Raw genomic sequence first — 11558 nt, 5'->3', positions numbered from 1 at the left:
CTTTATGACAGACAGCTTGTTGGAGCATATGTCTCCTCACACAAAGCTGCTCGGTACTGTAATATCTCTGCACTAAACGGAGGAAAACGACTATTTGTATTCTATGTTCAACTTAGTTTTACACGGACGCGGCTACACATGCGCGAGGAACCACCAAGCTGCACGCACAATGCATGACTGATCGAGATGAGCTTGTGATGGCTCCAGAGAGCTACAAGCTTAAAGCTGTGGTTTTGGTGGCTCACATTAAGCACCAGGTACTGAAAGGGTGTGTTAACAGGGCAAAACAGTATGCACCTGTGATGACAGACTTTTGGCAAAGTGTTTTTAAAAATCCGCTCCTTGATTCATGATAACATTTTAGAGGTATTTCACTGCTTCGCATCTTACAAACTGCAGCTTTATCTGAGGGCTCGATGCAAAAAAGACGGAGATGTAGTGGAGAAGAAGAGAGGGCGGCGAGAGTGAAGTGTGTATGGAACAGTTTGTGTGGTGTGTCTCTGTAAGCCCAGAGTGGGGTAGCAGAGGTTGTGCCTGGTCCTATACACGGGTGGTGGAGTGTTGGTGTGGCAGGGCATTGTTGCTGTGGCTGGGGACGGGTGTAGTGGAGGGGGCCGGGACAGGGGGATAGGTGTTGAAAGGGTGGAGAGGCTGCATGCTGCTGATGGTGCTCGGGATCATGGTGATGGTGTTGGCCGTCATCAGTGGCACATCCTCCGGTGCTCGCCGCAGGGCCAGCGTGTAGTCAGGCGGGCACACTGGGGGCCGGAGGGGCTCCAGGTCTCCGAGGACGCCGAGGACGCCGCGGGACGGGAGGGGTGTGCCGTGCTCCAGCTCCACTCTTTGCTGCTTCATCTGCAGGGACATCAGCTCCTCCTCCTGGCTTAGCGCCAGGTCGTTGTGCGGCGGGGACCCGACTACTCCCATTCCAACACCCATGCCCATGCCCATCGTCGTGCCTCGCTGTGGGGAGAGTCGTCGGTGGCGTCTCTGCATGAGTTCGTGGCGCTTGTCCCGTTTGTAGTAAAGCGCAGCGAAGGCCAGCACGTTCAGGAAAAGAAGCGAGGCGCCCACAGCTACCGTCACACTCAGCTCGGTGGAGTAGTCCCTGGTTGCACCCGGGAATGGAGAAGTGCGGGGTCTCTCTGAACCATAAGGCTCAGGATCAGGAGCATAGGTGATGATTCCAGGGTGTTGAGGGGTGGGGCCAACAGGGTTTTGACGGTTCTTCCAGCGATTCGGGCCTCCAGGCGGCAGTCGAGTTGTAAAGGAGCTAATGATTTCCTCATGGAGGCTGTGGAGGTGTGGCACCAGCTCCAGCCAGAAGGCCACCTTGTTGGCCCGGTAGTTGTCTCTGACCCGAGGCTTCAGGCCGATATGCAGGTACTGCTTGTCCTTGGAGCTGAACTTGGTCCAGATGACCTCCTCAAAGCGGTTGGGCTTGGTGTGGATGAAGGTGGTGTCCTGAGGAACTGGTAGGTTAGGATCCCTGGAACAGGGAAAGAGAGGTGAGACTCATATATTTGTTTTAAATTCATAACTTAGCATTAGCTGTGTTATTACAATCATCTAATAAACCACAACACAGGAGCCGATACACTGTTTAGATAGATAATAAATCTGCTGTGGAATTTAGAAGAAATAGGTGATTTACAAGTATTATATTAGTATTTACGAGTATTATATTCCAGTGAACCCAGATGTGTGGACTATTATTTGAAACTCAACAGTTTCTGTCTTCTCAGAAACAAACTCTGAGTCACTAAGCATAGGACTCAATAAACATTGAATGTGCTTTATGCTGAAGACTTTGTTTTATTTTGACAACAGCATTCTTAAACCAATATTATCTCTGTCCACACAGGCACTTTGGCTTCGTATCGTTTTGAATCTCCTTCCATACTTGTAAGCCTGGAAATGCATCACATGAAAGCTAACATACACTGTGCATGCACATGCCGGTGTAAACAGGACACATTTAGCTGTTACATGCAGAAAGAGCCAAAGGACAAAAGGGGAAGCAGCCATCGTAAAAAGTAAAGTGCAGAATTTAACTGCACTACAGCTTCTGAAAGGGGGGAAGGGAGCCTGATGAATCATCGAAGGCTACGTCATGTGTGAAAAAAGAACCAATTAGCAAGCGGTTGGGAGTGTCTGCTTCACAGTTTTCATACATCTTTGTGTCTAGGCAGTGTGTGGACGGCAGAAGTAACTATGGCAGAGTTGTGGTAAGGATCTAGCCTCACAGACAGTGTGCTCTTCCTCGGGCTCCGTTTGCCATAAACTCACCACTAACTTCACTTCAATGTTCAAAATCGTATAAGTCCACACAATGAAATCTGGCACTTTACTAACCCTGTCTTGGCGAAGTTGGTCCAGTAAGTCATGACCACAGCACTGAGCATTACATCGTTCTTGGAGAAGTTACAGGGAAACAGGTCAGTGGCTCCCACCATGGGAATCCCAAACACATAGGGGATCTCATCTCCGTGTGCTGCGTCGGCCCATTCCGGCCTGGCCTCGGTCTGACAGTGGTGGTGGAAGGTGTAGAAGTAGACAGGCGACTGGAACTCGGCATGCAGCTTGGCAGTGGCGACAGCTGGGGCCACCCACTGATGGTCGGTAAACAGAGCCAGGAGGGTCTTCCTCCGCATGTCACTGTTGTCCCTGTCAGCCCAGTCAGTGTACATGAATTTTATAGTTTCCCTCAGGATATCCTTACCTAGGAAGAAACCAGAAGGACCATGAGTATGTAATCTACATATTCATGGGGTGAGTGGTTTTCTGAAACATGGTGATGGGATTTTTTAAACACTTTCTGTCTATGTACTGGTCTTCAGCTTCACGCTGGACTCACTTATTAGTTGTGTTAACGCTTGATGATGGGCCTGTTCCAGTTTACAGTTTCATGCTTGGGACACACAACATAGTTGTCTTTCAAGTGAATGTGCCAAACTAGCTGTCAATGCAATGCAAAAGAAAAGTATACAGCCAATTGAAACTACAACCACCGCCTCTGCTTCCTCTTTGGTGTTTTGATTGGCTGTCATCTGCACTTAAGTGTTTGTTTTAACAGGATTTGATTGGCTGATGCTTCCGTTGCTGCCGTTTGGCAATGCATGCATCCTCTCATTCAAAGTGAATCAGGAGCGTTTGGGTTAAAGTACTCAGCACATACGTGTGAGGCATGGTACTGCACCAATGGAGTCAGACCAGAGCCGTTGCTCGGGAAGCATCCTTAACATTGTTACTGTGAACACTGCTTTATATTATAAAATCAATGCTATCTTATGTCCTACAGGTGATTCCATCACAGCAAATCAATAAGCAAAGAGGATCTGCACAATCCATGACTTTAAAGCAGGGGACATGAGGACTGCTATTGTCCAATGACATTAGAAGGCTAGTGTAGAATATTAGCTTTTCTACTTACAGCAGTAAATCATTGAAGGAGCATGTTACATAACTGTCCTTAAAAATGTAATCTACTCTGCAGCAGTGAGAAAAACGGCAATGCTAATATCAAACCTGCCACATCTTTATTTGTTTAACTCTACTTTTGGAAAAAAAAAAAACTTTTGAAAAATTCGAGTGCAATCACTGCAACACTGTTGAGAGAAAGAGATGTAGCGAGACGACCTTCTAAAACAGACAGGCTTTCATGAATATTTAGGCAAATGCAACTTTTCATTAATCTGATTTTGAAACCTTTATTTGTGTATTTTTGTGTAAGTTTTCCTCAGATTTTTAAATGTGTTGGTCTGAGCAAAAAAAACAGCTCAGTTCAACCCTGAAAGCATCATTGAGCATCATTTTTAGGACTTCTCATTGGCAGGCCTAAAAGAGCAGATTTGATCTTTAAATCAGTGAATAATGTGAAGGTAAAACTGGATCTGACCATCAGGGTATCCATACAGATTGTCCACAAAGTTAGAGATGGTGTAGTCAAATGATGCTGCCGAGATTTCTTCTTCTCCTTCGCTGTCTTCCACAAACTTCAGGCCCTCTCCCTGGTTGACGCCCAGCAATATGTCGTAGTTGAGGAACTCGCCCTGGTGTCATGACAAACACACACAGCACGCCATCACAAAACAGAATGCTACAGTCATTAACTCTAATTAGCAGAAGTCAGGGCAAAACTGTATTCACATGCCAACAGCGAGGAAATGATACGCCTAAAATGCAAAGCAGTTCTTCAGTGGACAATACAAAGAGAAAGCAGCTCTGACCTGCTGCATGAGGATCTCAGGGTCATCTGGCACCACGTCTCCGTCCACCACGGGTCCGAAGGCGATGTGATAGCGTGCAGGCTGGATGTCTTGGTCCACCAGCTCCCGGAAACTCTTCCTCCGCAGGCAGTCCACCAACTCGGCCATGTCCCCCAGAGTGCATCCAACCTTCTTCGCCAGGATCTTTGTGTACATCAGCGGTCGGTAGTTGACTGACCAGCTGGAGATGGCGGAGCCACTTTGAGCGATGGCCCTCTGGAATAGGCCTAGGGACGAGCAGGACCATATACAGCAGATAAAGCATTAACAGAGAAGCTATGGTCACTTGTTCTTTCTCTCAGTTTAACTCAGCTTTCTTCCCTCTGACATACTTTTGCTAGCAGCTGATGGGGCCTTCAAGGCTTTGCAGCGTGAGAGCTCTCAATAATGCATATGTTGGAGGAGGAGCGATTGTAGAGTATTACAGTACATACAAAGCAAGATGGAGCAGGTATCCTGCTGCTTTTCATAGCCGGTGAAAGTCTTTATGAATATTTGTGTAGGAAAATCAAGTGCTTGCATTGCATACGACGAGAGACAGCAGAGGGAGAAATGGCTTGATGGCTGTTGTCGGATAAATAAAGACAGACAGAAAAAGAGACGGAGACAGAAAGAAAACTGCTCGCACTGTTGCACCGCTGCACTGTTATGTAAAGTGTCTTGCTGTCCCTCTGTTTTATCTGCAGATTCTGTCATTAATAATTAAGCCCCCCCATATTCTGCATGTGCCCCACCCCCGCTCCTCTCCCTGTGAAATCAATTAAGAAGCCTCTCAGCTGCAGCTCCAGCTCCACTGCTCATCTCATTTCTCCTCTGCACACACACACGCACGCGCACACACACCCGTGCACGCACACACACACACACACACAAACACTCTCACACACACTTTCACTCACACAGTACCTTAAAAAAAATCATCACCCTCCAACTTTTTCGTTCCTTTGTAGTGTTAAAGCCTTCAAAATCGAGCAGAGGGGGATCTTTGCTACAAATCTACATATGCATTACAACGTATAATTTGAACGTGAATGATCATTTATTTAAGATCGCAGCAGTTGTTAACATGAGAAAGAACTCGCTATAACAATTACATTTCATTTAGCTGAGGCTTTTATGCAAAGCGCCTTACAGTCTGTCAGGCTAAATGCTAAATTCCATGTGGCCATAATATATTTGATAATTTGATAATTGTACAGGAAAAGGGTTGGAATTTTACAAGAATATAGTCACAATGTTAATTTTAGTCAAAATTGTACCCAAAAAGTTGTCCCTGATCTTTGTCCCTGTTTTTCTCTTGTCTCTCCGCTAGCTTCACCCTGAATAAACTAATCAGCCATCAATGAGGTCTGCCTGGCCAGGGAACTGAGGTCCTTTAAAACCGTGTGTGTCACAATTAGGAGGCTTCCAGGGTGGGCACAGCTGGTTTTACTTGGCCTCAGCCTGGGATTTTAAAGGGATAGTCACAGAAAAAATAAAATTCACTCTTTTAACATGCCTGTGTTAAATTGAGCAATGTGGAGTATCTTGTTAAGTCATACTTTAGAATAGTTTTTACAAATAAAAAAATACTTCTAGATCATCCACACTTTTTTCTCATTAAATTACACATTTATTCTTATAATATCACAACTTTCTATTCGTTAAATCAAGACTTTATTCTTGTAATTTTACAACATTCATCTTAAATCAATTTTTTTCCCCTCAATAAGGCCCTAATACACCGTCGTGGCGGTGAGGGAACAAAATTGTTTGTTCCCTTACATTGAGGAAAATCGGCTTCATACAGCACAGAGAGATGCTGTTTTTATGTGTCCACAGTCAGGCCAGGACAAGGTGAAGGTTAACAGTTCAGTAAGAACGTAATCTGAGTTCTTTGTACAGGATGAACTGTAGTTCCCCTTCTGAGCTCTGCCAACCAAGATCACATCACAGCATTAGTGATCAAGCATCTGCTGGGTATTTTAGAGATCCACCATTCAAAAAAAAGTAAACACAGTACTTAGAAGCATACCGCTGCCTCGAGGGCGGCCCAATGATAGTATACGATTCATTTAGATTCTTTACTTGATTGGAGAAAGATAATTGAAGAAGGGATGTTTTCTCCATGTAGTTCACTGATTAGCCCCATTACAAATTGTGTATTTGCTATTATTGCAGACCTTTTACAGCATCACACATCTTTTCATTCCATCCTCAGTCCAGATTGACAATCTGGTTTTCTTTCTGATTACTCAATCTATGCAATTTTCACGTATATTAAAAAATACATCGCTGCATATAGATGGAGGATTCTTTAGATATTGATCCTTTACCCTGGGGGAATAATATTGTCACGTACCTTTATCTGGTTGAGGCTGTTCATTGAAAGTGCTTACCTGCTCTGTAATGAAATACACTGCCCACAGTGTTCTGATATGCTAATTGTCCCCTTTGAGCAGGCCTATATGACGACTGAAGTTACAACAACAATGAAAGAACCTTACCCTCGGAGTGGTGCGAGAGGATGAGGAGGTTCACACAGGCGGCGCCGGCTCCGGAGCCAAAGATGGTGATTCTCTCTGGGTCTCCTCCAAAGTGGCCAATGTTTTCGTTGAGCCAGCGCAGGGCTTGGATCTGGTCCAACAAGCCATAGTTCCCCTTAGCAGACTGGTCCCCTGTGCTCAGAAACCCTGCAGGGCAAATTAGAACAAACACAGAGAGGGAAAAAAGGGAGAGAAAACACAGATTTATGAGCAAACGGAGGAGCAGGGCATAAATCCAGGGGCACAGGATAACATAATCCTGAGCGTTTATTGCCTTTTTAAAAAATATCACACATAAACAGGAGATGGCATCCTGTCATTGTCAGGAACTCGTCGGCCTCCAACTCGATGCAAGTGTGAAGAGATTTCACACAGAAAAACTTGCCAAATTACTCATTTTTAATACCCACACTGGAAATACAACAGAGTTAAGAGAACCTGTCAGCAGAGAGAGGAGAGCAACAGAAGGCGTGTTTCACCTACTTCCAGGATACACATTTGCACGGTAGGTGCACACCCACAACAAGATAAAATAAACTGAACAAAGTGTCACACATGCACAACACACATAGGAAAATCATTTTTTTTTTACAAGAGCGAATTACAGGAGATTACACACGTTTCAAGCAGCGCCAAGCTATTTCAACCTGCAACAAACGTAGAAATTCTCACATTTTTGACAGTTTAGACTACTTTAATACAGAGAAGAGATGTAAAACGATTTCGGTTAACCACACACTCTTCAGAAAAGTCATTGTAGGGGTGGAGGCTGTAATGAAAAACAATGAAAACACATCATCTTTGAGAATAACTGCTATCTCCTGATTTTCAGTAACAGAAAATACTCCTTTTGCTTAGAAATGTATGTTTTAATGATTTTCTACATCACTCTCTCACGTGTGTATTGACATAATTTTCTAGTAGTTCCCATTGACTGTAAATAAAGATGGAGGTCAAGCCTCAGCTTCCAATTTGGAAATGAAGCCAAAATATCCTGGATACGAGCGAATATATCCTGGATACTGAATCTTGTGTCGATTCAACTTTTTAGCCTGGCCCATGCCCTATCACAGCAGCAATGGAGTATCAAGGTCCAATCGTTACATTCACTCAACCACTCCCGAGTCAGTTTCAAATGTCAACAAGGACGTTTCTTTCCATTTTTAAAGCATAAAATAACACATTTAAACCAAACTCAGATCACAGTGATAAGAACTAGCTAACCTGACAGAAACCATCTTTGATAAAAATATGTTTGACGTGTATTTTGACTTATTAGTTTGGTCCATGTACTATCAGCAAACATGTAGCAGGCAGCGTTTATAACCTATACTGCAGCCAGGCACCAGGAGGCGATCAAGACAATTTTGAGGCACTGTCATGTCGTCCATCTTTACAAACAGTCTATGTCAGTACCCAAAGCTAAAGCCAGGGGGTCACAATGACGGCATTTACATGGACGCCAATATGTGGATCTTACTCAGAATAAGACACTATTTCAATTATGGTCTATACATGAGTTGCTAATGGGATATTACATTCACATTCCTGTTACAAAGCATAGTCTAACTGGATAACGTCCAGTTTTAAAGACCCAACCTGAGATAGTTTTGGATGTTTTTTTTCTAACTTTGCAAAAAACTACAACACCAATAAACCCAGGAAATCTGCCATTAAGCAGCTGGTGACTGCCGTTTGTGGAAAATGCTGTGAAAACTCCAATAGCACGTTAAAAGTGGATTAAGACATAAACATGTCTATATAATGGGACTAAGGTGAGAATACTCCACGTCGTAATTCGATTATTGGATATGAGTATGACCTCATTCAGGATAAATCAGAAAATGGTGTTTACATGGCAGTGCCTTATTCAGACTATTGGTCGGATCGGGTTAATAATGGAACATTGGAGAAAAAAGCTGCCTACGTCTTCCCTAATTGGCTCTATATTTTGGGAAAGAACATGTTTTCAGACAGAAAGGCATAACCGGCTGATCTGGATGTTATTTTATCTTGGCCTAGGATACTTGCTGCTTTACACAGTGAATGAGTAAATGTGTAGTTTGAACCGAATCGTTTTATATTCAGTAATAATTTAAAACCTGGAGTGCAGACATTAGCAAACACAAAGAGTGCAGCTCTTTACAGTGAAACAATGTTACCCACATGGGAAGAGTGGCTGAATAGTAAATGTTTAGACCAGCCGAGATATGTACAGTAAAACCCAGTATAAACAAGATATACCACTATACACAAGTTCCTGATGTAATGGTCAGTGTGCCTGCATACTCTACATGGTATAAACAGACATTTATGCTCGTGGTGAATACAGTGATTATTATTCACAATGTTTCCGTGTGTGGGAGTTGTAAAAGACACATAAGTGGCTGAATCACCGGCATCATCTAAAGGATGGACGCAAAGTACAGTAGAGGGAGTCCACACAGACAGACAGATGGCAGGAGGCCACAGTCAGCACGTTTCCAAGTGTGCTGAGCAGCAAATGAAGTTTTATTGTTAATGATGATAATGTGATGGCGGCGATGATAATGAAGGCGATGATAATGATGACATCCTGCCAAATTGACCTTCCTAAGACCATCGGGCTGCCACACGCGTCTCATTCCACACTCTTCACTGTACTTTCAGTATTTTTGGAAGACTACACTTACACAAATATGATTAATATTAGACTGTCCAAATCCTTGAATAAATATCATTACAAATGTTTTCCCACTTTTTTTCGACAACTTGGAGAGTGATAAATGTGAAGAATATGCAGCGGTTGCTCATAATTTTGGATATACTTTCTATTTGGGTTGTACAGTAAGGTGGCAGGTTTTTTATGATGATGATGTATGATTGCCCCCCCCCGTTAATAGTTTTAGATCATTTTTAATCTTTTAGTCTATAATAATTTCTTACATTTAATGAAAAATAGTGAGTGCAAAACATATAAAGAGAAGAACAAAAATTAAAATTTTAAGAAAGTAGACTTATTGCTATATGCGTTGGTCCTGAGCCTGGTGTCACTAGAAATCTTGTTAGTTTAAATCATATCAATGTCACACCAGAAATTACTTTAAAGGGATTATTCCTGTAATCAAGATAAAGTTTGCATGTTTCTGTGTAATTGTATTATCCTTGGATCATCCCAGCAATTGACTGGCTCTTAGCCTGATGTGACTCTGACCTGGTAACGTATCAGCACTGACCTGTGTCTCTTATCAAAACCATAGGCATGTGGAAGTGTCTGCGCCGCGGCTTGCCAGCCGGGCGCTGAGCTGCCTGCCACAGTTGCCTGGCAACTGTCCAGAGCTTCAGGCAAAATGATATGGACAGACACTCACAAAAGCACTTGCATACACAAAATCCAAGCACTTCCACATTCAAGTGCACAAACAAGTGCCTGCACGCGCACATGAACACATGAGGCAAAGTCACCGCAAGCACACGTGCAAGAATGTGTGTGCTAGCATGCTAGCTCGAGCTAGCACTTACCATCCCTCTTTTTGCAAGGGCAACATGAAGAGAGGTTGGTTTATCTCCCACCATTGAAGATAAGTCAAACGAGTTCCCTCCTCCTCTCCTTCTCCTCAGTAAGTTTTCGTCCTGATTCCACCCCCTCCCCCATCTGCTGAGTTGGGCTTCCTACTGACTTTAGCGCTGAGAGCAGCAGTTTATGAGGCTGAACTCATGCATATTCAACACTTGCTTTAGGTAACGGCCAAGGAGCTGTGAGGAGAGTCATCAACCTCTAAGTAAAGATAGGGGCTGAAGACAGGGAAAGGAATGGCTCGGAGACAACAGAGGTGTGGTGAGCTACACATGGAGGGAAGTTTAAAAAAGCTCAAAAACATCTGATGATAACTGCGACCTTCAATGTCATGATTACAGAAAATCCTTCAGAAAAGTGTAGTTCAGGAAATCATGAAAGCATAATACATAGTCTTCCTGTGTGGTATGAGTCATGTTAAAAGCCGTTATCCCATATTGATATGGTTCTGCATCTACAGCAGGAACTTCTTATAAGGGGGATTTTTATTTCATATTTCAGAAGAGATCCGCATTATACAAAGAGAGGCAACAACCCCACATTAAAATTATGTTTGTGCTATAATAAAGAGCTTTATTCTCTATATCCTCTGCAAACCATCATCGAGACAGTTTGACTACTGAACAGAACATGCATCTGCAGAGTAATTTTTAGGACTGAACAGAATGACTGCAGTGGGTCACTGAGCACATTTCTGTGAACGGAGGAGAAAGACGGAGGGAGGGGTGTGGTGGGATGAAAAAGAGAAAAAAAAAGCCAGAGACATAAAAAGAGGTATTAAAACGAACACTGCCCAAAGCTACCGTTAGATCCTAAATGACCAGAGAGGTGAAAGGAATAAACTAAAGGACAGATATCATTTCAATGGCGATGATGAGAGATGTGAAAAAATCGGAAAGAGGTTATGCCGGTTTTATACACAAGGAAAAGGTGACGGAACGGGGGAAACATCAAATTTTTCTGTGTGTATACGAGTCACTAACTTGATCAAGGAAAAGTAGAGGCGCTGCCAAAAAAGGAAACTAGCCTCAGCAGATGGTGAGTGTCTCCTGAAGACTAAAGGATGTGTTTTGATGATCGGAGTGAAGTCGATCTGATCATTCAGCATTTGTATATTAACCTTGAGGATCATGGACTGTAAATGATTGTAACAATGGATGAATATGACATGAGCTTTCACTGCACCATATAAAAAACATCTTCTGAGAG

The 11558-nt window shown here is 43.3% G+C and overlaps 1 protein-coding gene across 1 annotated transcript in view; it reads right to left on the bottom strand.

The window, feature by feature from the left end:
- Positions 1-540: 540 nt before the first annotated feature.
- Positions 541-11558, bottom strand: part of nlgn2b (neuroligin 2b) — a 31226-nt gene continuing 20208 nt past the window's right edge. Inside the window, exons 4-8 of the mRNA XM_053441524.1 lie at positions 6755-6940; positions 4230-4495; positions 3899-4052; positions 2356-2722; positions 541-1489 (exon numbers count right to left, since the gene is read on the bottom strand). Coding sequence (XP_053297499.1) covers positions 541-1489; positions 2356-2722; positions 3899-4052; positions 4230-4495; positions 6755-6940 — 1922 coding nt within the window. The remainder of the gene's footprint in view (positions 1490-2355; positions 2723-3898; positions 4053-4229; positions 4496-6754; positions 6941-11558) is intronic.

The sequence above is a fragment of the Pleuronectes platessa genome, chromosome 15 (assembly GCF_947347685.1).
Source record: "Pleuronectes platessa chromosome 15, fPlePla1.1, whole genome shotgun sequence".
NCBI classification, from domain to species: Eukaryota; Metazoa; Chordata; class Actinopteri; order Pleuronectiformes; family Pleuronectidae; genus Pleuronectes; species Pleuronectes platessa.
Note: the sequence above shows the minus strand (reverse complement) of the source record. Positions and strands in the feature narration are given on the sequence as shown.